The 27,209-nt window shown below is 43.7% G+C and overlaps 1 protein-coding gene across 2 annotated transcripts in view; it reads left to right on the plus strand.

Annotated features, from left to right (window-relative positions):
• Positions 1 to 3,037: 3,037 nt before the first annotated feature.
• The window catches only part of LOC134226540 (helicase POLQ-like), a 54,944-nt gene continuing 30,772 nt past the window's right edge, over positions 3,038 to 27,209 (plus strand). The window contains exons 1-2 of one of the 2 annotated variants that reach the window (XM_062707378.1): positions 3,038 to 3,671; positions 3,731 to 4,642. In XM_062707378.1, the coding sequence (XP_062563362.1) occupies positions 3,200 to 3,671; positions 3,731 to 4,642 (1,384 nt within the window). In that variant the 5' untranslated portion in view covers positions 3,038 to 3,199. The remainder of the gene's footprint in view (positions 3,672 to 3,730; positions 4,643 to 27,209) is intronic. The other variant, XM_062707377.1, reaches the window with a different exon arrangement.

The following is a 27,209-nucleotide window of genomic DNA, read 5'->3' on the forward strand; positions in this document are numbered from 1 at the left end:
TGCACGCTTTTTCACTCAATTACTTTATACCAAGTGGTTAATATGGTATAAAGTTGTTTACTTTAGGAGAAAATGACTTTTCGATAAAAATGGCTGTTTTCCAAAGGGAATATTTTCATCAAACAGATCTAGGATAAAAACTAAACCGCTAGGCAATTAGGAACTAAAGAGCGTTCATCTCATATATAATTAGAAGCGCCAACTCAAGAATTTCTAAGAAAATCGCAATTTTCTGCAACATTGTTCATTCAAAAGAAAGTTTGAACAAATTTGACCTTACTTATGTTGATGTTTCCGATCTGAGAAAACTGTCCAAACTTTTTGTCTAAGAGAAATTAAAATCAGATTTTCCATCAGGAGTGTAGGGTAAAATAGTCCTTTAAAATAAATGTCAAAAAGATCAATTTTTTGACGTAGAACTCGTCTGTCTTTTCTATATTGGTACACTTTAAAATTGCAAAAATCGAAAAACGTCACGAAAATATGTAGACTTTGATCGTTAATAATATCTCAGCCATTATCGATGGATTTTCAATTTTCTTGGACCATTCGATAAGGAAGAATCAACGCTTCATCCTGATGTACACTGAAGTCGTTTTTGAGTTGTTTTTACAGAATCACTTTTATGCGTTTTTTCACTCGAATTTCGGATTTCTGGTCATTCAGACATACTGGAATTTATTAAGCGTTTTGTTTTAATTCACGTGGCCCATATCATCCGCATAAAAATGACTGTATTACAATATATACGTATGATAATATTTAGTATTGAAACTTGCTAACAGTTTAGGATTGGTTTCGGTGAATCAGTCAACTATAAGGCAAGCTTCTTCTTCCATGGCACTACATTCCAACTGGAACTTGGCTGCTTTTCAACTTAGTATTTTATTAGCATTTCTTAGTTATTATAAAGCTTCTTTGCCTCCTTGCATTAGTATGTATCTTGTGTGGTAAGTACAAGGATACACTATGCCCAGGGTGTGAGAATGTTTCCCACCCGAAACATCCAGACGGATCGAGAATCGACTCGCCATCTCCGGATTCTGCGCCTTGTTCTGGAACCTCCTCAAGCCGCATGACGTCAAATTAAAGCAACTTACAGGACTTTAACTCGTTTCTGCTAACTTACACGCGCGTTTTCTGTAAAGCATGAAGTCGTTTGACGACAGCTGCTCGCTTACGTCTATTGATGCCAGTAGAGGGCTCGGAATCGGAAGCAGTAAACGCGTTCTGGTAATCTTTCTTCGGCTCTGGTGTCTGCTGGAGTAAATGCAAAGTCCGATCACTGAAGGAATGATAATTATTATAAACTCTCAAATCGCAGCGGCCAAGGCAGCGCAGCGGTACACTATCAGCCAGATTCTTGGAATTATCATTTGATAACTTCGCAGGTGGAAAAGTAGGCGAGTTGGCATGATAACTTTTCAAATCTTGCAACACACATTATTATTTTAATGTAAACAAACTAATCTAATACCAATTTAATGTAAACAATGAAGCTCAATCGAATGTTGCATTGTGTTTGGTTACGTAGGAAAAAGTTCAAAAGTAGCATTCACCAATGATGCTTGAATCAAGATAAATTATCGAACGATTCTTACTCTAGCGAGTTTTTATTAATTGATATGGATATGTGATCGCTTGAGAGTGTTATTCATCTCGTTTATTTGAAAAAAATATGTTTATCATCCTTTTGAATGTTAGTCTAAATCTCACTCAATCTCAGGAGAGCAGGATAATGGCGAAAACAGATCTACCCTGCTTGAAACACGCTTGCTGTCTCGAACAGAAAAGTCGAAAACCTGTATATTCATATAGCTACGTAGTTCAAGTCACCTTTGCGTACAACCTGATTAAGTCTTTGAGTTTTTATGTAGTTTAGTAGAAAATACATGTTTAAAACACTTTTTTCTTTCTTCAATTCATCTCATTTTTGTCTCCAATAGATATATATCCTCGCTGATCTATATTAGATAGGAAACTATTTGTAGAACAATCTTCAAGAGAAGAGAAGAAAATAGGACCAAAAAGTGCTTTAAAAGTTAGCACGTCTTTCAAACTGAAACAAAAATGAACGGATTCGGCGAAAAGCAGGATATTTTTTTTGAATCAGCCTAATTACTGTGGGTACCGGCACTGATGTTGCTTTTACAGCTAGCAAAAAAACAATTATTCTTAACGGAAATGAGCAATCTGCGTTTAAACATAGCTTGTTGGTGGAGCTGCTTCTCAGATTATATTTTTCTTTGTACTTGCATCAGGTTCTCATAGGATTGTTTTTGTAGCTTGTAACGATTGTGCGGTATCTAAAAATCAACAGTTGTTTTATAAGGGCCAATGTCGAATGAGCTCGAATGGAGAAAATGGGTTCAATGTTCCATGACATGTTTTTCAATTGTAGTTCAAAATTATATGTTATTTTAAATGTTAATAGTTGTATTAAATACCACATCTAATCAATAGCCCATAAATAAAATTTACTTTGGATTGTTTTCGATTTGAAAATATGATTAAAGAACTAGTCATCCTTTTTCTAACAGTGACTACTTGCGCCCTTCAGAAATGCGCCATAATGTTTTTGACAACATCCTTTCGCCCAAATTTCAGGCGCTGTCAACCCATTTGTCAATATCGCCTGTTTGATCGCCCGTTGTGTTTTCAAAGTACCGTTTAGCGCCAGTGATCACAAATGGGCATGGGCCGCATGTGACCCTCCAAGCCTTCTCCTGCGCGAAGGTTTTTGAGAATACACTGTGTGGCCCATTGATAAGCATTATATGATAGGAAACTTATATTCCTAATATCTCGGAGCTTTGGGGAACCTGTCAAGTTCATACATCATGAAGTTGAAGCAAGAATTAAATTTAGAATAGTTTTATCATTACGGTTCATAAAATTCATAACTTCTACAGGGACAGCAAATATACTTGATGTTATTGATATAGCAAATTTGTATTTCATCTCAGATTTAAAGAACTGAAGATTGAACTACAGGTAAAAATAGCAATACGTAACTGAAACGCTACAACATACATCAAAATCACTCCGTTATTCGGCATAAAAGAAAGTGAAACTGAAGCGTCGTCGCACGTAAAGTACCGTTATTCGAAAAATATTGTACTGCAGAAGTGTTTTCTCGTTTTTTCTTGATATTTTAAATAAAATAATCGCGTTTCAAATGTGAAAATCCGGCGCCCCGATGCCAAATCGTTATCCCTACGGACGTCAACCTCCTCGCCCCAGAATGAATGGCCACTTCAAGATCCCAATGGTGCCATCGCATAGGCCGACTCTTTCGGCTGGTGGCACATCAAAAGCTTCATCCGCTTCGACACCAACATCGTCAAGGTCAGTGACACGTCCCCGTCCCGGTAACGGTTGGCTGAAGGTTTCCGGTAGGTCATCCGCCAGTATTGACTGTGCGCAACGGCCGAACAACTCTGCTGCGAAGACGGTTGTGCAATCCGTTCCGGCTGTTGGGAACTCGACGAAGAATCTGATGGACATGGATAACACCCTCCTAAACGCGGTCGATCTGGAGGTCATCGAAAAGCAATCGAGTCCATCGGTTGTTGAACTTCCGCCGGGTGGACATCAACGTCGGTTGGATGAAGTGTCGAAGGATGTAACGTGTTCTCATCTTGGGAACAGAACAGTGACAATACCAAAAAGTAAGTGCATTATCTTCGTTTAGTTGGTTTACGCTCATTTGTTCAATTTATATTTTCAGTGAAGCGTCCTTTTCCCTCACTTGGTGAGTCTCACGCTGCAAAGAAACGCCATTCTGGACTAATAGTGCTCGATATGACGAAACCTTCAAACGATGATTCCGCCCCAAACTTCAGTGGCATAAATCAAACCCGTACAATCACAAACCAACAAAACACCTCAACCATCGTAGTTCAAAATAAACAACCTGAGATACTTCCACGATCGACGATGATTCCCAAAGAGCCCACGGTGGAGCTGTTTGATTGGGATTCGCAAGCCTTCTGTTCACAACTCGATCGAATCGCCAGCTACGATGATAATCGGAAAACTACACCCGAAGAACCCGCTTCCGAAGATTGCGATGAAATTCCCTGCTATCAGGAAATAAACGTTTCCATCGAGGACGAACCCTCGAGCTGCTCTCAACTGTTTATGGAGGAAGTGGCTCGAGAGCCGAACCGCCCCCTCACCCAGCAGCAGAATTTCCAGATGCAGCGTGATCACAGCACCTACTCGCAGTACATTCGGAACGAGTATACGATGTTGGAGGAGAACCGATCGAATGTGATCGATGACCAGGTGGACACGCAACGCGTACGGGAGTTCGATTCCAGCCAGCGCCGAACAGACGTGGAGGATGATTTCAAAATATGTGAGCAGAATTTGGCCGACATGAGCAATATTAACTGGGATGAAAGCGTGGCTGGAGTGCGGCCCCCGGTCGCCGCATCGACCAAGGTTCCGCTGGGCAGTATTTTTGGCAAACTGGATGGAAGGAACGGACGAGTGACAGAGGAGTCTCCAAAGCGGGTGGCGAGGAAATCGGCACCATTGGTTTCGTCGCACTTCCAGAGCCTGGGCCCCTTCTATGGGCTGCCGAATAAGATAAGGGATTTGCTGAAGGAGTTCCGTGGTATTACGGAGATGTATGGTGAGTTGTATTTTTGTTATGCCTTGAGAATTATTATTATTTATTCAGACTTAAGCCGAAGTGGCATCTGCAGTCCTTCATAGAAGTTGTCTTCAATTCCATTCCGCTCGGTCCATGGCAGCATTTCGCTTTACAATAACGCTTGCAATAACGCTTTGGGTGATGGTATTTTTGCTCGTCAAAGTGGTTGACTGCTAGTGCCTCTGCAGACAGAATCGCACAAAAAAAAATAGACAAGAGCGATGTATTTAATTGAAATGTTACGTCTGAATGTGGGCCAAGGTCTTGTTTATCGATAATATAGATACACTCCCCCACAATTATGAAACATCAGCAATAATGGAACACTTTTTCCAAAAAGTAATAATCCAATTTGCTAGATCCCACGGTAAGTACATTTCTATCGACAATATTAGATATCTACCTGGCGACCCAAAATAATGTTGACTAAATTAAATGCTTCAAAACCTTTAAATCTGATTTATTTGAAGAAATTTATTTGATCTGTGTTCCATAATTGTGACCATGACATTATTTCCCCACAGTTAGAGTAACTTCACCAGTGGTCTACTCTTGGTCTAAATTTATACCACATGTGAACCATATCCAAATGAAAAAACCCAGATAAATCCACCTTGCGGCGATGATGCCTTTCTCGTGCATCGTAAAATGTACTTAAAAAATCACATAGGAAAGGTCAAAAAAGCACTTTAGGGGAATAGATCGCATATTTTCTATCATTTAACATGTTTTTGCATTAATTACAATGCATTCTCACCATTCTTGAAAAAAACATTTTTTTTTAATTTTGAATTTTTTTTTTCCGGGGGGGACCCTTGGGAAAAAACAATGATTTTTCAATAATTCCGAAATGCAATGTCCGATCAGGCCAATTTCCAATAGCAAACAATGGGATCGCATTCCCCGTCGAATGCAACTTGTTGCGAGTAAATCGGGTAATGCTAAAAGTTCTAAAAAGTGTGTCTACAAAATTTGTACACATACACACATACATACAGACACACATACAGACATCACCACAGTTCGTCGAGCTGAGTTGATCGGTATATAATACTATGGGTCTCCGGGCCTTCTATCAAAAGTTCTTTTTTGAAGCAATCATATAGCCTTTCGGTACAACATTGTTGTACGAGAAAGGCAAAAATAGACCACGCCAGAAGCGTTCGCAGTGGTCTATCTCGTTTGATGTAAATTTCTAGCGGAACATGACAGATCGGCCGATAATTTAGACGGAAATTGAAAATATAACGTAGAAATATGTTTTATTTTATATTTTAATAAAACAGTAATAGCAAACAATTGATTTTTATCTTATCACGGCCCAAACTTTGCAAATGCACGCATAACAAGCTTTGAAAATGCGTCATTTTTTGGAAAATAAGGCCGGAACAAATTTTTCTTTTGTTACTTTTAGTCATGGTGGGTGGGGGGGCGGTGGTGTGAATAAAAAATAAAAAATAATTCCTGTTATTTATCAAAAAATATTTTAAAAGTAGTAACAAAACAGTATCTTCATTCAAGATACTTAAGCTTTGGTCCGATTCAGGAATTAAAATCAAATTAAACTTAAAAGTGACAGTTCATAAATTATGAAATCCCCCGCTCATAAGAATGGCTGGTGCTACCCAGCATGACCACCAAAACATCTATCAAAAATGATTCAATATCTGTCAAAAGTAATCTTATAAAACAGTCAAATTATAACCGAATTACAAGGTTTTTATACCGTTCGAAAGATAAACTCATCAATTTTGTGGGTATGTGGTGATATGCTGGTTCTGGAGACAATGGCCACCGGGAAACGACTTCCACCGGGACCTTGTCGGTCATATAAGGGGAGCATAGAAATCGCTCCATATATGCCTTTCGATCGCTAATTCTTCATAAATTCTCTTAAAACGGTAATGTATGGTCCATGAGAGGGCTTCCGACGAAAGCGGCCACTCCTGGTATATGAAAGGTACCCCGGGGAACCCGCAGGAGGGGACATTTCCGTTTTAGCACCAAAATGTACCGTGCGGCGGCTCTTTCGTCATGATTTTCCACAAAATAGATGATTATGCGCTCGAAATCTCTAAGTGACCACATTGGCCACTCTTGGAGCTTATGAGGTGCCCCCGGGGAACCCGTCAAAGGGGACATTTCCGTTTTGACACCAAAATATGTCGTGCGACAGCTCTTTCGTCATGATTTTCCACAAAATAGATGATTATGCGCTCGAAATCGATAAGTGACCACATTGAATCTATGGAATCTATGAGGGGCCCCCAAGGAACCAGTAGAATGGGACATTTTCGTTTTAACACCGAAATATGCTAAGCGGCGACTCTCTCGGTGTGTTTTCCCATCAAAGAGATGGTTATTCAGCTCGAAATCGATAAGTGACCACATTGGCCACTCTTGGATGACATTTCCGTGCATACTCTTACTCTTACTTGAAGACATGCCGTGTAGCAGCACTTTCACTATAATTTTCCATCAAATAGTTGGTTATGCTCTTGAAATCTAATAACAATCCGGGGGAACCCCAGGCCCAGTTTCGATAATTGTGGAGTGCCGCGAAGAATCCATTGAAAGTGTCTGTGCACACAAAATCTCACTCACTTTTTAGCATTTTTTCCTCAACCGATTTGTTCGCATTAAATAGCATTCGACGCAAAATCCTGCCCTATTGTTTACTATTGAAAATTGGCCAGATCGGACTATGGGCTCCAAAGTTATGGCAAAAATGCTAATTTCAGCACCTGCATGGGAAAATCACTTTTCAGGCACTTATGCTCATCCATTGGCTTGCAATAAGTTGCGCTCAACAGGAAATTTTAGAATGCTAATAAACAAATATGAAAAATAAGAGCTATCTACCTATTAGTTTTATATTAGACTTTTCTTATATATTTCTCAACCCTTTTGAACGAACGATAAAGGCACCATCACCACTAGGGAGTGAGTGCTAGTAATGGACCCCGTGCGTATAATGGACGTATAATGAACAAAAACCAAAAGTTAACGCTGGAATCAACGATTTCCTCCCTTGTCATAAGACGAGTTAATACAATCCCATTGAATTCCACCACTTAATTGTATCTGTCAAGATACAATTAAGTGGTGGAATTCAATGGGATTGTATTAACTCGTCTTATGACAAGTGAAGACATTCCACTAAAAAGCTCAAAATAATTTTCTTATCAAAACGATTTCCTGCAAATTTCCGTTTGATAAAGTTGCTTCACATATCAGGGTAGTTGTTCCATGCAATTGTTTTGGCTTGGGATACTAAAATTAAGTAATATTAACTAATTTGTAAAAATAAATACGTTAGAGGGTCCATTACTAGCACACAAGGGGGATCCATAATAGGCAACAGGAACATGTGGAATTGGAACATGTAAATCAAATGGGGGAGGGGCCATAATGCGTATGTAAACAAACTCTATGTTGCGTATTATGGTCCCGGGGGTGGCCATAATAGGCAATCTGGCTACATTATTTCAAAATAGTTATTTTAGTGTAAAAATTAATGTTTCAGCATGTTTTATGTACAAAACGCATTGCTGATAACAGTTAATTGTCATCTGGTGCTACAGAATGGCAATATGTCATGAGCCTGACTCTAGCGAAGCAATTGAAGAAAATTTCCGCCCTTAATGCTAGTAATGGTCCCCTAGCACTCACTCCCTAGATTATTCTTGTTTTTTCTCTATCAAATAGGTCGTTCATTCTAAACTTAATATCTACAACCTACAAGGTACCCGCAGGAGTCTCACAGAAGGAGAGATTTTCTTTTTTATATCAAAATGTTGCGTTTTCATATCATTGTCCACGGTGATCGGTGAAAACCTCAAACTTCTATGAGTCGATATTGAAGGGACCATCGACTAATGGTAATATCGAGATGTGGAATAGAAAATCCTTGGAGAGCTGTTCGAAGGAACCATCACAGTAGCCCAGAAACTATTTTTTAATTTGACTCAGTACTCAATTTCAAATGAAGAACAATTTCAAGCGCATAACCAACTTTTTGAAGACTTGTGGCCAGGGTAGACAATGTGATCTAAATCGATTTCAAACGCATAACCATCTATATGTTGGAAAACATGGAGATAGAGCTGCCGCTAGCGGCACAGTACATTTGATATAACCATGAAAATGTCCTCTCCTACGGGTTCGCAGGGCACCTCAAAGGTTCCAAGAGTAGACAATATCACTAATCAACTCCAAGCACATGACCATCTGTTTGGTAGAAAATAACAAAGAGAGAGCCACCGCACGGCATATTTTGGTGTTTAAATGGAAATGTACTCTTCTACGAGCTCCCGGGGGCACCTCATAGGTTCTAAGGGTGGACAATATGTCAATAATCAATTTCGAGGGCACCTATTTGGAGGAAAATATCGACGAAAGAGCCGACGCATGACATATGTTAGTGTAAAAATGGAAATGTCATCTTCTACGTGTTCTCCGAGGGAACCTCATAGGTTACAAATGTAGCCAATGTGGTCACTTATCGATTTCGAGCGAACGACCATCTGTTTGGTGGGTGCACCTCATAGGCTGCAACAGCGGCCAATGTGGTCACTTATCGATTTCGAGCGCATAATCATCTATTTTGTGGAAAATCATGAAGAAAGAGACGCCGCACGGCATATTTTCGTGCTAAAACGGAAATGTCCTCCCCTACGGGTTCGCCGGGGGCACCTTGCATGTACCAGGAGTGGCCAATGTGGTCATTTATCGATTTCAAGCGTATGACCATCTGTTTGGTGGAAAATCATGACAAAAGAGCCGCCGCACGGCATATTTTGGTGATAAAACGGAAATGTCCTCTTTTACGGGTTTCTCAAGGGCACCTCATAGGCTCCAAGAGTGGCCAATGAGGTCGATTATCGATTTCAAGCGATATTTACGGAAAATCATGACGAAAGAGCCGCGGCACGGCATATTTTGGCGTTAAAATGGAAATGTACTTTTCTACGTGATCCCGGGGGGAACCTCATAGGTTCTAAGGGTGGACAATATGTCAATAATCAATTTCGAGGGCACCTATTTGGAGGAAAACCTCGATGAAAGAGCCGCCGCATAATATATGTTGGTGCAAAAATGGAAACGTCATCTTCTACGTGTTCTCCGAGGGAACCTCATAGGTTCCAAATGTAACCAATGTGGTCACTTATCGATTTCGAGCGCACGACAATCTGTTTGGTGGGAAAACACACCGAAAGAGCCGCCGCACGGCTTATATTGGTGTAAAAATGGAAATGACCTCTTTTACGGGTTCCCCGAGGGCACCTCATAGGCTCCAATGTGGTCACTTATCGATTTCGAGCGGATTTTTATCTATTTTGTGGAAAATCATGACGAAAGAGCCGCCGCACGGCATATTTTGGTGCTAAAACGGAAATGTCCTCTCCTGCGGGTTCCCCGGGGGCACCTTGCATGTACCAGGAGTGGCATATGTGGTCACTTATCGATTTCAAGCGCATAACCATTTGTTTGGTAGAAAATCATGACAAAAGAGCCGCCGCACGGCATATTTTGGTGTTAAAAAAGAAATGTCCTCTTGTACGCGTTCCCCGGGGGCACCTCATAGGTTGCAAGAGTGGCCAATTTGGTCAATTATCGATTTCAAGCGCATTATCAATTATTATGTGGAAAATCATGACGAAAGAGCCGCCGCACGGCATATTGTGGTGCTAAAACGGAAATGTCCCCTCCTGCGGGTTCCCCGGGGGCACCTTGCATGTACCAGGAGTGGCCACTTTCGTCGGAAGCCCTCTCATAGACCATACATTACCGTTTTAAGGGAGTCTATGAAGAATTAGCGATCGAATGGCATATATGGAGCGATTTTTATGCTCCCCTTATATGACCGATAAGGTCCCCGTGGAAGTCGTTTCCCGGTGGCCATTGTCTCCAGAACCAGCATATCACAACATAGCCACAAAATTGATGAGTTTATCTTTCGAACGGTATATAAACTTTGTAATTCGGTTATAATTTGACTGTTTTATAAGCATTTACGTTTCTGGGTCAATATGACCCTAACATCTTATTCGTAACTTTTTTTGTGGGGTCGTTCCTGTTGCACCTTAAAATACTTTTTTCATGTCATATGCTTCATTTCCACAAAATATTAAAAGTCAAGAAATTTCAGAACGATCGGATTATCAGGTAAAAATTTATTCTACTTTGAAGTTTCGTTTTGGGTCATAATGACCCCAACATCTTACTAAGGTTAATAACATTTGTTAGAATTTGTTATTCAACAACGCTGCCGTAGTTGTACAATTTAATGAAGTAATGTGTCTTATATTAGATTGTAAGCCTATGAACCAAACATGTTGATTAATTGTGAAATAAGTTTACTGTATGATAACTTTTAAAATAACTTACTTATTTATTTATATTGATGTTCTTTCAAATGTTGTTCAACACAACATAATTTTTGTGAAAATGGATAAATCTTTCAAAAAGTTCAAAAAGAGTAGTACATATCACCGAAAATTAAAGAGAGTTAGTGAAAAACACCGGTTGTTGTGTAGGGCGCTACAAATACAACATAAAACAGTGCAAAATGCAGCGACATTCGCAGAACTCAAAGCTGTACCAGATCCTACGAATGGTATAAATTCAGGGTGGCCACTCATCCGGGAATCCGGGAAAACCCCGGGAATTTGATGAAGTCACCGGGATTTTTTTTTAATCTAAATAAATTTGTTCAATCCAAAAGTATATGCTAATTTTATAATATAGCAGATCTGATTATAACTTTAAATCACAATAAATAGCATCTTCAAACCAACATTGTTGGTTGTAAACAAACATTGGAAGGCAAACAGTGTTGTCCTACATTTTGTGCAAAAAGTTCTGCTCTTTGATTAGTGACGATTATATATTCTTAATTCATTGAGTGCAACTAAAAGAGGGATATTTGAATATTAAAAATGTTATATCAATCTGTCTAAAAAATGCACGCCAGGCCAGAGCCGTAGAAGCGTGCGCACTGAAAATACATTGAAAATTTTTTATACCGAAGCGAGCATTTTCTGAGAAAATAATGATTTGTAACCAACAGATTAAGCTTTCCTCTATCAGAAAAGAGAATTAGTTTTAAGGGAAAGGTTTGCATTCTACTGAATCGAATCGCAAATCAGTCCCGAAACAATGCTTAAGTAAATATTGATTTGATTAAATTTTTAATAGTATAATTTCATCAGAATTCCTTTAATTATTGTGGATTTACTTGACCAAAACAGCTTCGAACTCAATAAATTTAGGTATTTTTTTAGTGGCTCATCAATGAATCATTTTGTATTTTTTTTAAATATTGTTTCCCTATATCAACGGTTTTGGCACAATTCGAAATCTGAATGTGTTGATACATTAGGATTACTTTTATGTGTTTTTATAAAAATAAACTTGAAAAAATCAATTTATTCGAGTAATACAATTTTTTTGAAAAATCATCAAATTTTAAAATAAGCATAACAATGCATTAATTATGGATGAGTCTTTGTCAAGTGTTACTTTATACTGTTTATACTGTGCTTTGCAATCAAAATGTCAAAAGTGAAGTATTTTGAGTTGTGCCAGTATTGCACGAAACCATCGATATGTGCGCTTTTCATTATTTTCCTGCCACATAGATTCTAGAGTGCAATCAATATCTCAAAAGCTTTTCGAACAAAATAGCAGTTAGAACTTGAAGTCTTTTACAGCGAGTCATGAGTCTGTTAGAATGTTAGAATTCAATGCTTATTATCAAATAACTGAATTTATAATTAAACATAATGTTGTACATTTTATATACCAAGAAACTATTGTCTTTGTACAAATAAAATACATTGTTTTACATAATCAAAATCCTCTCAGGCACTTAAAAATTTCCGGGAAAATTTTGAAAACCCTACCGGGAAACCGGGAAAAACCCGGGAATTTATTTTGTCGACTAGAGTGGTCACCCTGTAATAAAGCTTGCTTCTGCTTAATACTATATTGGTGCAGCCCAATCGGGTTGTACGCAAAGGTGACGTAGGACTACGTAGCTATACGAAATGGAGGGTATTTTTCATCATAATTTGTGTAAATTTATTAGCATTGTGCAAACTGCTCGGAGGTCAACCGAATCAAGAAACTGAAAGTAGCTCCCAGTTGGGTGAACCAGCCATGGAAAAGGAACGACTCATCGGCCGCCTCGCCACTGAAGCCACTTCAGTGGAGATCATCAGAATCCTAGAAGACATTATTCTCAAAAATGTCCGGAATAAAGGAGAAATAAGCAGAAGCGGAGGTGGCACGAAACCAAACACAAATATATTAATTTGGAACGTGCGACTTCTGCCGCGATGGAAGGGTACAGGCATCGTTTTCTATAGCGCTGGTGGCAAAGTGAGCGGGACTTCAAGAATAAATTACAAACAGGTTTTGACCGATGGGAAAATTGTTTCGTTAGTCATTAGAAATGATATCGATTTTTTCCGGTTACCATCGTTTGGCGACGACAGAAAGTTGCCCTTTGTGTAAAGTGACCAGATATATTTTATGCCAGCGCGGGACATTTTTTTTTAATCCTTGTTTTTATTCAAAAACGTGCTAAAGTCAAAACTTTAAAATTTGATAAACCCCTCTGGGACTCGTTTGGCCCTGGATCAATCACGCAATCCCACCCCTGCCTGCTGTGAATGAATCTGTTCAACTTTTTACAACGGTGCGAGTTCTTGAAGGTTAAACTTATTTGTATTGGTTACATGATTCATTTTGCTAACATTCAAAGTGATCGTATTATTCGTTTTATGTAATTAGTTGGGCGCTCTAATTAACCTAAAATTTCTACATCTTACTCAGGTTTTGCCTTTCTCGTATACTAAATATTTTATTATAAAAATCACTTGTCATAAGACGAGTTTGTACAATCCCATTTAATTCCACCACTTAATTGTACCTTGACAGATACGTATTTCGACCTCAACAGTAAGGTCGTCTTCAGTGTCTCGTACTTGACTCGACGAGACACTGAAGATGACCTTACTGTTGAGGTCGAAATACGTATCTGTCAAGGTACAATTAAGTGGTGGAATTAAATGGGATTGTACAAACTCGTCTTATGACAAGTGAAGACATTCCACTAAAAAGCTCAAAATATTTTTTTTTATAAAAATCTAGGATAGGATGTGACAACTGAATTGCGACTGCCTTGTTGTTTCCTCAGTCAGTTGCTTCGACTGGGTGGTGACCAGTGCTTCCAAATAAATAATTTTTATGCAAAATCCGCCGACCAAAATATGTAAAAAAATCATGTTTTCTCGTTCATTTCTTCCATTATTCGTAGTAAAAAATGCTACGCATCATCAAAAAAAAATTAAATCTGGTATTAGATGAGTTTTATAGTGAAATGGTTAAAAAGTTTGTGAATAATGCTTAAAATCAAGTGTTTTAAATTAGCATAACACTTGAGAATCATGCATACATCATTTGCAGTCTAGTATAAATTATTTTCACCCAAAAATGAAACTTTTAATTTTTTCATAAATTTAAATTTATTTACCCAGCAAAACGGCCAAGGTAACAACAAGCTGCCCTTTTGAAAATGTGATACCGCCGATCGAAGTAATCGATTGTCATTTCCACCCAATCAGCAACCAGTACGATTTTGATAGAAAATCGGTACGATTTTAATGACTAATTGGCACATCCTATCCTAGATAAAAATCAACTACGCTGAACTATTTCAAGTTTCATTTCATGTGAAATACTATTGGTTTTTTATTTTTCCTCGCAAACTGACAGACGATTTATTATAAATTTTTCTATAAGCTTGAAACAAAAAAAATCCGAGCTACCTCAAATTCATCGAACTTGCTCAGATTTCAAGTGAAGTTTTTACTGAAATAATAACGACATACGAACACGATGTGAGTTGAAATTGTTGAGCTAGGGATCCTACATTCAGAGATCTTGAGCTAATCGAGCCATAATCTGAGCGAAATGAGCATTGTTATTTTTTATTATTTCTAGTTGTTGACTTCTACGTAGTGTTGATTTTCAAGATTTTTTGGCTATGCAGTCTGATTTATTAGAATATTTTTTTTAATTTTGTCCAACGTTTCGGCATAGGGTTCGATGTCTTCATCAGGGAAAAAAAATTGATTGTTCTTCGTTAAGTATGATGGGTGTTCCGTCACAATGTGTTGTATGTGACGAAAATCGTAGAGGCTATTTTGAGTGTGAGTAAGAGTAAGTGACGCGCTCCACAAGAAAAAGATGAACGACAACTTTGATCTTGTTTTGCGACGCACAAACTGGGGAATGATGATGCTCATTGTTGTGAGTTTTGATGCTAATATCTGCTTATCAAAAGAACTCTGCTCATTGCACTCGGAGGAGTTGATGGCAAGCCTGAGTTAATAAACACAGACGTGTCTTCTTATTTCAACATTTCTGCTACTAATCCAAAATATAGTCTTACAAAACGCATGCTATTAATCAATATAATAGATTTTCAAAATCTTATATGTTCTCGAAGAACGTTTACTAAATTACTGTTGTTTTATCAATTTTTCTTTATTTCGCGGGACATTATCTTGAAATAAGTGAAATGCGGGACATTTCGCGGGACACTTTTCAGCGCGGGACAAATGGCGAAAATGCGGGACTGGACGTCTGTTCACCTTACCTTTGGTAGCACAACCACAAGCGCGCGTCGGAGGGAGATGATGCAATGAGTTTGTTCAAATGGATGGCGTCAGTAGCAGTCAAATGGAATTTCCTCACAAGATTTTGATTTGTTGTTGAGGTTGAATGACGACCACCAACGCAGACTTCCACCACCAATTCGATGATTTTCCTTTGAAAATGCTACCAGAGCGCCTTCGTGCTGCTGTGTTCGCTCCGCTGCGACCGCTCTGCGTAAAATCTTGTTCAACCGCTCTCTGCGAAATCCCGATCAAAATGGCTCGCGCGCGCTGGAAAGCAGCTTTCTTGTATTCAATAAATTAAGCCCGTTAGCTCCGCCCCTTTGTGATCTGATATAGGTGTAAATATAATGTGCACTCATAACGATTAACGAAGGGGCGGGGCTAATGGAATTACTTCATTAGATATAAGAAAGCTGCTTTACGACGCACGCGAGCCTTTTTGATCGGGATTCCGCAGACAACGGACCGTTCCGAGAATGACAGATTCTGAAAATCCTATGAATTTTTTTCGCAAGATTCTGAATTTGGTTATGAGATGTTGGTTATCTAAGATGCGTATTGTTGCGAGGAATAACAACAGAAATTTGACTCAAGACGAAGTTTCTTCATATTACAAAACATTATCTCTTGGCATCTGTCTGTCCGAGCGACGTTCACCGATGGGTGGTTGCTGAAGATAGTTTCCACTGAGGTGGCGTCTTCATTGATATTATACAAAAGCCACCATTTTATACAAAAGAAGGTTGATCCGACTATCCGAAATAAACTTTCTTTAAAGTGCAAAACTCAATCGTAAATATCGAATTTGATAGCGCGTCGGAGGGAGATGATGCAGTAAATTTTAATGGATGGAATCACTAACAGCAACCAAGCTACCACGCCAAACCCGATGCCACCGAAACAGTCCATTTTCGCAATTAACTCTTTCTTTTCATAAAATGTTGGTCCTGAGAAGAACCAATTTTCTTTTCCCAATTCCCATTCCAATAACTGCATCCAATCGCTTGTCGACACCTTGCGTTGCAACTGTCCGACCGCCACTTGATGATTTTTCGCTAAGCCTCCAAAGGGTGAAATAATTTTTCAGCATTGCCACACTGCCACCCACTCCTTCGTGCTGCTGTGTCCGCTCCGCTGCATCGAATGTCGAACCGCTCTCTGTGGAATCCCGATCAAAATGGCTCGCGCGCGTAGTAGTAAAATTCTTCTTTATTTAAAACATTTTTTGTTCTACAATTATTTTTAAACATGTACAGTGATCGGCCGGCTTGGCCCTCCAACTTCAATTTTAATTATTATTATTATTATGATTATAATGTTTGACTTAATTTTTAAAATATAATGTATCATGACGGCCTTCAGGAGGCGCTAGTGTTTTTTTAAAATTTGATAACCTAACTACTATGTACACTAATATTTACAATAAAAATTTGATAACCTAGATTGGAACTAGCACCCTAAGCGCTTCTTGGTCCGAGTGCAAGCAACGGACCCTAAACTTTTCTTTACACTCACCAAAGCGTTCATGTAAAGTTTTTATCCCAGCCAGACGGTGGACCTCGGATGTTCTTGTCCTGGGAGGGGTTTTGAGGATCATCCTCAGGAATTTGTTTTGAACTCGTTGGAGTTTCAGACGATAAGTTTTACCGCAGCTCTCCCAGACCGGCATGCCGTAATCGATCACAGGAAGGATGATTTGCTAGTAAACAGAAAGCCTATTTTTCAGGTTCAATGACGACCGATGGTTGATCAAAGGCAGGGTACAGTAGTTTCAACAGAACGTAACACTTCGTTACCGTCTTGTCAACCTGTTGCCTGAAGATAAGTTTGCTGTCGAGGGTCAAGCCAAGGTAGTCGGCCTCATTGGCCCATTCCACAGTCGTGCCATTGATGATGATTTTACAGTCCCCATATACACATGTTTAGGGGACTTAGAGTGGGGAAAATTGATGACCTGGGTTTTCGCCGCGTTGATACAAATCTTCCAGCTGGTGAGGTACTCTGTCAGGACATCCATGTCTCGTTGGACTTTTGCCATTTGCGCTCTGATCACTCTACCGTTGTAGGTGAACAGAGACAAAATGCCGCCTTCTGGAGGTTGTGCCATGTCGGAGGTGTACATATTGAAAAGCAGGGACCCGAGGATACTACCCTGTGGACGCCTGCGACGATGTTGTGCGCATTGGAACTCGCTCCGCTGATTGAGACCCGGAATGTCCTTGCCGAAAGGTAATTGTTGATGATATTCACCAGGTAGCTGGGAAGATTGTTGCGTTGTAGTTTGTACACCAGGCCATCATGCCATACATTGTCAAATGCCCTCTCGACATCGAGTAAGGCCATGGCGGATGTTTTTGAGACAAACTTATTCCGCCTGAGGACGTTGGGAACTCGGGTCAGTTGGTGTACAGTTGACCGACCGCGTCGGAAACCAAACTGTTCCTCGAGCAAGATGTTGAGTTTTCGGCAGACTCAAGTAACCGATGATGAATAGCTTTTCGAATAGCTTGGATAACCCTGAGAGAAGGCTGATGGGTCGATAACTTTTGGGGAGGAAGGATCCTTCCCAGGCTTCCGGATGGGGATGACTTTCGCTGACTTCCAGGACGATGGGAAGTAGCTAAGCCGGAGACACTGATTAAAGATCAGCGAGAGGTGCTCAAAGAACGGAGCACTCATGTGTTTGAGCTCGAGATTCAGGATGCTGTCGAAGCCTGGGGCCTTCATGTTCTTCGACGATTTGATATAGGCCGTCAATTCGTCAGCTGAGATCTCCAACTCCTCCGAGAAGTCGTTGGGAATCAAATGGATGTTGTTAGCATGCTCGTTGACGGCTGCTTCGTGTGGACTGACGATGTTCTGCCCAAGATTGTGTGAGCTGACGAAGTGACGACCTATTTCAGCGACCTTCTCTGCAGGAGTTATCAAGCGATCCTTAGAGCCATTATTGTCTAGTGGGATCAAAGGTGGAATGGGCCGAGGCTTGGATTTTAGAATTTTGGTCATTTTCCAGAACGGCTTAGCATAATCTGAGAGAGTGCGGATCTTATTCGAGAAGTCGTTATTTTTGAGGTCCACCATTCTGGCCTTGATATTTTTTGTGATTCGATTGCAGCGTGCCTTAAGCTCAGGCAGTCCAGTACGCTGAAACTGCCTGCGAGTGACATTCCGCAATCGAATCAAATCTTTGGTGAGTGTATCGATGTTTAAGGAGTTGCTTACCTGCCGAGCCGTCGGTACGTGTTGCTCTCGGGCCGCCGTGATCGCCTCCTCGTTAGCGCACAGCTGGCGGTCGATACTTTCCGGCGTCTCCGGACGCACCTCGTAGTCGACGGTGTTATCGACGCACTGCTGGAAACGCTGCCAGTTCACTCGGTGGTAGTTCCGCCGTAACTGCTGGTGCCGATTGACCGAGGAGCCCAGTTCCGCCACCACCGGATAGTGATCCGAACTGAGCTCCTGGTATACAACCGGCTGCGAGACGTGGTCACTCAGGTTTGTTACGTAGAGGTCAGTCGAGCGTTGCGTGGGCACCGGACCGACTCAGCCGAGTGTAGAAGTCTGGGCTCAGCAACGTGTAGTGGCCTTCCTCCATGTTGTTGCTCCAGATGGTTCCGTTTCGATTGCAGTGACTGTTTCCCTGGACTTGATGCTTGGCATGCAGGTCGCCGTGCAATGATGTACTGACCTTGCCTCCGCGCAAGCTTGATGATATCTCTCCGAAGGGCGACCGATGAACCATCGCCGGCTTAGGCTTGAGTTGGACAGTACGCCGCGATGAGCGTGATTGTGCCGACCGAAGTGGTGATTTCGACACCGATGGCCTCGATGACACTGGAGCTGGAAGCTTGAAGCAGACGACAGTTGATGTTGTAGTGAAGAGCGATGGCCACACCACCTCCCCTGGTCGGCCGGTCGAGTCGCACGATGCGGAAGTCCGGGATGTTGATGTTCACCTCCGGTTTTAGGTGCGTTTCGGTGATGAACGCCACGTCTATTTCCTTCTCCTCAAGGAAATCCTTCAGCTCGATTGTTTTGCTCTTTAGCGAGCAAGCGTTCCAGTTGACCAGGCCCACCCTAGCAGCCATTTTCAATGATGAACATGCCAAGTGTGAAGACCTGGTCGAATCGGGTTTTGCAGCCGCGCAGTCGAGTGGCGAGCTGCGCGAAGATCGGCATCAGTTGCTCCGGAGTGTACAGCGGGGCAGATTCTTCCGGTGGGACGGCTTCGTTCTCCGACTGCCGACGGAACCCAGGAGGAGGAAGCGGGGGCCATTCGCTGGTGGATGGTGCCGACGATGCTGGAGCTTGGACCGATGCAGCTGCCGCTGCCAATCGGGGGAGCCGGGATGGCTGGAAATTTCACCTCGTTGATTACAGGAACACGGTTCTTCTTCGGAAAGGTCCTGGTGGAAGCCTTCTTCCGGATTTCCAGGAACTCGGCTCGCTTTGGGCAGCCCTTTGTGGTGGCCTGATGTTTGTCGCCACAGTTGGCGCACTTGAGATCGGCCACCTCCATCTTGTCGCAATCGTCAGTCGGATGGGGTTCGCCACACTTGTTGAAGCGCGGCTTCATGCGGCAGTTTCTGGTGCCGTGCCCGAAATTGAAGCAGTTGGTGCATTGCGTGACATCGCGGTGCACTGGCCGATATCGCTCCCAGTCAACGACGGTGTAATTTATAACGCCAACCAGCTTCAGGTCCTTCCAGGTAGTGGAGCCGTGCTCCCAGATGGATCAGGTAAAGCTGGTCGCGATATTTCCTCGCCTTGTCGTGACGAGCGATCTTGTGGCCGGCTACTGGCTTCAGTCCGCATCTTTCAAGCTCTGCTTGGAGCTCTTCCTCCTTCATATCATGGAGTTCTATTAGCAAAGCCTTGAGCGCCTTCGTGCCGGGGTGGTAATGAGTGTAGTGCTCATACTTGTGGATCTCGAGGAACTCCACGATGGATTGATGGTCCTTATTTATCGGCATCACTTTCACGCCCATGCTGCAGAGCCAAAAAGTACATTTCAGCTCCTTAGCGATCAGCTGGCGAATTTTTGGGCGTAGATCCGACGGATCGCCCTTCACAAACACGGGCGGGCACTTCTCCTTCCGCTCCGGTTGCACCTGCGGCAGCTGCGATTGCTGCTTCTTCCTCTTTTTCGGCGGATTGCCGGCGTCATCAAGCGGCAACGGCGAGAACACGTTGCTCTGCAAAAGCTGCTTGGAGGGGTTACCCGCGCCTCCAAGAGCAGTGCGCTTAGGCACTTTTCCAGCGACCGAATCGGCTACCGAGTCTCCCATGACGGGTCCGGGAGAAAATAACGCCAACGCGACAAGCGAAAACGTAAACAGCGAAAGAACGAGAAAAAAAAACACTTCGAAAAAATGCGCGAGCAAAAAACACGTCCGTACGTGTTGCTGTCTCGAACTGGAATGAGGAGATGGAATGGCTCGCGCGCGCTGAACAGCTGTATTTAATAAATTAAGCCCGTTAGCCCCGCCCCTTTGTGGTCTGATATGGGTGTAAATATAATGTGCACTCATAACAATTAATGAAGGGGCGGGGCTAATGAAATTACTTCATTAGATATAATGGAACGTGCACACGGTCAAGCAGTTTGACCAACATTGACTCCACCTCTCGTTTATTCAAACATCCATCAAGTTTTACCAACAGCGGCACGGCATCAATTTATTTTACATGTTCGGCGAACCTTGACTCCACCCCCGACAACTCAAACCAAAATCAAAATTTTTTCTAACCAAGCCGCCAATTGTCAAATGGTTGTTCAAACAATTTCACACACGTTCAAACAAGGCAGCAACCGAAGCGTTTTCTTGGGGGCGGAGTCAATGTTCGCCAAACTGCTTGACTGGTGTGTACGTTGCATAAGAAAGCTGCTTTTCGGCGCGCGCGAGCCATTTCGATCGGGATTCCGCAGACAACGGACCGTTCGGAGGATGACAAATTCTAAGAATCATATGAAATTTTCTCGCAAGATTCTGAATTTGGTTATGAGATGTTGTTTATCTAAGATGCGTATTATTTATTATTTATTTAGTTAACATCTGAACAGATAACACTGAATCAACAATTTGACGCCACAATGCACGGTTCGAGGCCGCATCTCTCCATCCTCGGATACGCCCCACGCTCGCCAAGTCGCCTGGTCTGCCCATCTCGCTCGCTGCGCTCCACGCCGTCTCGTACCTGCCGGATCGAAAGCGAACACCATCTTTGCAGGGTTGCTGTCCGGCATTCTTGCAACATGTCCTGCCCATCGTACCCTTCCGGCTTTAGCTACCTTCTGGATGCAGGGTTCGCCGTAGAGCTGGGCTGGTTCATTCTTCGCCGCCACACACCGTCTTCTTGCACACCGCCAAAGATGGTCCTAAGCACCCGTCTCTCGAATCTCCGAGTGCTTGCAAGTCCTCCTCGAGCATTGTCCATGTTTCATGTCCGTAGAGGACAACCGGTCTTATAAGCGTCTTGTACATGACACATTTGGTGCGGTGGCGCCTTCGTATTTCACGACTAACGTTGTTGTCAGCCGTTAGCAAGGATCCGAGGTAGACGAATTCCTCGACCTCCTCGAAGGTATCCCCGTCTATCGTAACACTGCTTCCCAGGCGGACCCTGTCGCGCTCGGCTCCGCCCACAAGCATGTACTTTGTCTTTGACGCATTCACCACCAGTCCAACTTTTGTTGCTTCACGTTTCAGGCGGGTGTACAGTTCTGCCACCTTTGCAAATGTTTGGCCAACAATGTCCATGTCATCCGCGAAGCAAATAAATTGACTGGGTCTGTTGAAAATCGTACCCCGGCTGTTACACCTGGCTATCCACATGACACCTTCTAGCGCAATGTTGAACAGCAGGCACGAAAGTCCATCACAAGTCTTAGTCCCCGGCGCGATTCGAACGAAATCTTCACACAGTTTTGCACACCATCCACCGTTGCTTTGATCAGTCTGGTAAGCTTCCCAGGGAAGCTGTTCTCGTCCATAATTTTACATAGCTCTACGCGGTTTATACTGTCGTACCCCGCATTGAAATCGATGAACAACTTGTGCATTGGGACCTGGTATTCACGGCATTTTTGAAGGATTTGCCGTACAGTAAAGATCTGGTCCGTTGTCGAGCGACCGTCCACGAAGCCGGCTTAATAATTTCCCACAAACTCACTCACTATTGGTGACAGACGACGTAAGATGGTCTGGGATATTACTTTGTAGGCGGCATTAAGAATGGTGATCGCTCGAAAGTTCTCACACTCCAGTTTGTCGCCTTTCTTGTAGATGGGGCATATAACCCCTTCCTTCCACTCCTCTGGTAGCTGTTCGGTTTCCCAGATTCTGACTATCAGTTTGTGCAGGCAAGTGGCCAGCTTTTCCGGGCCAATCTTGATGAGCTCAGCTCCGATACCATCCGAACCAGCTGCTTTATTGGTCTTAAACTGTTGAATGGCATCCTTAACTTCCCTCAAGGTGGGGGCTGGTTGGCTTCCATCGTCCGCTGAACTGACGTAGTCATCTCCTCCGCTGCCTTGACTTGTACTGCCTGTACTCTCAGCGCCATTCAGATGTTCCTCGTAGTGCTGCTTCCACCTTTCGATCACCACACGTTCGTCGGTCAAGATGCTCCCATCCTTATCCCGGCACATTTCGGCTCGCGGCACGAAGCCTTTGCGGGATGCGTTGAGCTTCTGGTAGAACTTGCGTGTTTCTTGAGAACAGCACAGCTGTTCCATCTCCTCGCACTCCGATTCTTCCATGCGGCGTTTCTTCTCCTGAAAAGGGCGGGTCTGCTGTCTCCGCTTCCGTCTATACCGTTCCACGTTCTGCCGGGTCCCTTGCTGCAGCGCGCCCGCCCGCGCTGCGTCCTTCTCCTCCAGAATCTGTCTGCACTCTTCGTCGAACCAATCGTTCCGTCGACTTCGACCCATCTACCCGACGTTGTTCTCCGCTGCGTCGTTAATGGCTGCTTTGACTGTATTCCAGCAGTCCTCAAGGCCCCATCGAGCTCACCCTCTTCCGGCAACGCTGCCTCGAGATGCTGCGCGTATGCAGTGGCGACATCAGGTTGCTTCAGTCGCTCTAGGTCGTACCGCGGCGGTCGTCGGTACCGAACATTGTTGATGACGGATAGTTTTGGGCGCAGTTTAACCATCACCAGATAGTGGTCAGAGTCGATGTTAGCGCCACGATATGTCCTGACGTCGATAATGTCGGAGAAGTGCCGTCCATCAATCAGAACGATTTGTCGATTTGTGATTCTGTCTGCAGTGGTGATCTCCAGGTGTACCGATACGGGAGGCTGTGTTGGAAGTAGGTGCTGCGAATGGCCATATTCTTGGAGGCGGCGAAATCAATTAGTCGTAGGCCGTTTTCGTTGCTCAGCCGGTGAGCGCTGAACTTTCCAATAGTCGGTCTAGACTCCTCCTCTTGGCCAACCTGAGCGTTCAAATCTCCTATGATGATTTTGACGTCGTGGCTTGGGCAGCTGTCGTACTCACGTTCCAGCTGCGCGTAGAATGCGTCCTTATCATGGTATGATGGTATGATTACCTCTAAACGTTCGCACCATTGATCCCTTCCAACAAACCTCCTGCAGCGCTACGATGCCGAATCCACGGTCCTTGAGCTCATCGGCGAGTATGCGTGTGCTCCCGATGAAGTTGAGAGATTTGCAGTTCCACGAACGAACAGAGTTTCAATCGCTAGTCCCTTTTCGTCGCAGTGGTCTTCGCCGATGGTTCCGGTCCGTACTCTCTTGTTGATTGTTCGTTGCTTATGATTTTTAAAGGCTGGCTTGCAGGGCCTGACACCAAACCCCTAAATTTCCGGAGGACCATTCCCCTTATTTCCGGTGGACTATGGTGCACGGTTTCTCTTTGCGTCCCTCGCTGGCACTCGGACGATGATCAGCCGCCCTAACATGGAGAACAGACGCTGTTGTGAGCCGATCCTGACATGGAGAACAGACGCTCAATAAGATTTGCACCTCCGGAGAGGAGCAAACCCCCCCTTCCCTGTCAGCATACGACCATAGTTCCCACCGGGGTTGGTTACCCGATCTTCCCTAAGGTTGCTCGTATCCCGGCCAGCACCGCGGAGAGGTAGGGATAGGAGTTGCTGGGTAAGAGGCTAAGGACCGCGAGATGGGGTCTATTTTATTCCTTCAGGTACGCGAAGTACCAATGGTACGCTTTACCCAGCATTTGCCGATGCGTATTGTTGCGAGGAATGACAACAGAAATTTGACTCAAGACGAAGTTTCTTCATATTACAAAACAGGGTCTTCTTCGAGGAGTTTTGAGGAAGTGGAATCGCATTGTCGAGGGAGATATACGGCAAAAACTGCAGTCTCTTGAACAGCAAGAATCTTTACACCGATTGCTTCGACGAGTTTTGTTTTAGGATGCAGCAGGATCTCGTAGCGGATTATTATTATTATTTATTCAGACTAAGGCCGAAGTGGCCTGTGCGGTATATAAGAGTCTTCTCCATTCGGCTCGATCCACCTTGCCCGCTGCGCACCTAGCCTTCTTGTGCCCGTCGGATCGTTGTCGAGAACCATTTTCACCGGGTTACTATCCGACATTCTGGCTACGTGCCCGCTCCATCGCAGTCGTCCGATTTTCGCGGTGTGAACGAGGGATGGTTCTCCCAACAGCTGATGCAACTCGTGGTTCATTCGCCTCCTCCACGTACCGTCCGCAATCTGCACCCCACCATAGATGGTACGCAGCACTTTCCTTTCGAAAACTCCAAGTGCGCGTTAGTCCTCCACGAGCATCGTCCAGGTCTCGTGTCCGTAGAGGACCACCGGTCTGATGAGCGTTTTGTACATGTCCGTTTGGTACGGCGGCGAACTCTATTCGATCTGAGCGTCTTGTGGAGTCCAAAGTACGTACGATTTCCAGCCACTATGCGTCTCCGAATTTCTCTGCTGGTATCATTTGCGGCAGTCATCTGTGAGCCCAAGTACACAAATTCTTCTACCACCTCGATTTCGTCACCACCGATGCAAACTCGCAGTGGGTGGCTCACATTGTCTTCACTTGAACCTCTTCCTATCATGTACTTCGTCTTCGACGTGTTGATGACTAGTCCGATCCGCTTAGCTTTCCTCTTCAGTCATGTAGGCTTCCTCCATCTTCTCAAAGTTACGTGCCATAATATCTATGTCGTCGGCGAAGCCAAATAGCTGGACGGACTTATTGAAAATTGTACCACTCGTGTATTACCCCTTCCAAAGCGATGTTGAATAGCAGACACGAAAGACCTTGCCTCGAAAGACCTCACCTTGCCGTAACCCTCTGCGGGTTTCGAAGGGACTCGAGAATGCCCCTGAAACTCGAACTACGCACATCACCCGATCCATCGTCGCTTTGATCAACCGTGTCAGTTTATCCGGAAAACCGTGTTCGTGCATTAGCTGCCATAGCTGGTCCCGATCGATTGTATCATATGCGGCTTTGAAGTCGATAAATAGATGATGTGTGGGCACGTTGTATTCGCGGCATTTCTGCAATACCTGACGTATGGCGAACACCTGGTCTGTGGTAGAGCGTTCACCCGTAAATCCCGCCTGGTACTGCCCCACGAACTCTCTTGCAATTGGTGTTAGTCGACGGCATAAAATTTGGGAGAGTACCTTGTAGGCGGCGTTCAGCAATGTGATTGCGCGGTAGTTGCTACAATCCAGCTTATCGCCCTTTTTGTAGATGGGACACACGACACCTTCCATCCACTCCTGCGGCAAAACTTCCTCCTCCCAAATCTTGGTAATGAACCAGTGCAGCGCTCTAGCCAGTGCTTCACCACCGTGTTTAAACAGCTCTCCTGGTAGTTGGTCAACTCCAGGGGCTTTGTTGTTTTTCAGCCGGCCGATCTCCTCCTGGATTTCCTGGAGATTCGGAGCCGGAAGTCGCATGTCCTGCGCGCGTGCTCCTAGGTTCATTACCATACCGCCACCGTTGGCTGCCATATCGCCATTCAGGTGCTCTTCGTAGTGCTGCCGCCACCTTTGGATCACCTCACGCTCGTTTGTAAGAAGGTTCCCGTTTATGTCCTTACATATCGGGCTGTGCCACGTGGCCCTTACGTGAACGGTTCAACTTCTCATAGAACTTTCGTGCGTTATTAGCGCGGTACAGTTCCCCCGTCTCTCTGCAGTGCTTCCAATGGCGGATCGAATATCTCTCCAGCCATCTTCAAGAGATGCTGCGCCTAACTGCTCATCCGTTGGGAGTGCCACTTCCGGCTGCTGCGCGTAGTCTTGGGCTAGTCTACCGTCTTGTAGCCGCCCAATGTTTAGCCGCGGCAGACGACTCCGACGCGTGTTGATCACCGTCGAGAATTTTGAGCGCAGACATACTGCAACGAGGTAGTGGTCGGATTCAATATTCGCACTGCAACAAGTGCGTACGTTCGTGATGTCGGAGAAGAATTTACCGTCGATTAGTCGTCCGTGGGAGGCTGCAAAGTTTATGCATCGTTGGCCGTTGTCGTTCGATACGGTATGCCGACTATCCGAACCGATAACCGGTCTATACATTTCCTTCCTTCCTACCTGAGCGTTCATGTCACCGATGACGATTTTGACGTCCCGCAGTGGGCATTTATCGTATGTCTGCTCTAGCTGTGCATAGAACGCGTCTTTCTCGACGTCGGGTCTCCTTCGTGTGGGCAGTGCACGTTGATGATGCTATAGTTGAAGAAAAGGCCTTTTATCCTCAGCTTGCACATCCTTGCGTTGATTGGCTGCCACCCAATCACGCATTGGCGCATCTTTCCCAGCACTATGAAGCCGGTTCCCAGTTCGTTGATGGTGCCACAGCTTTGGTAGAAGGTAGCCGCTCG

Source organism: Armigeres subalbatus, chromosome 3 (genome assembly GCF_024139115.2).
Source record: "Armigeres subalbatus isolate Guangzhou_Male chromosome 3, GZ_Asu_2, whole genome shotgun sequence".
In the NCBI taxonomy this organism is placed as follows: domain Eukaryota; kingdom Metazoa; phylum Arthropoda; class Insecta; order Diptera; family Culicidae; genus Armigeres; species Armigeres subalbatus.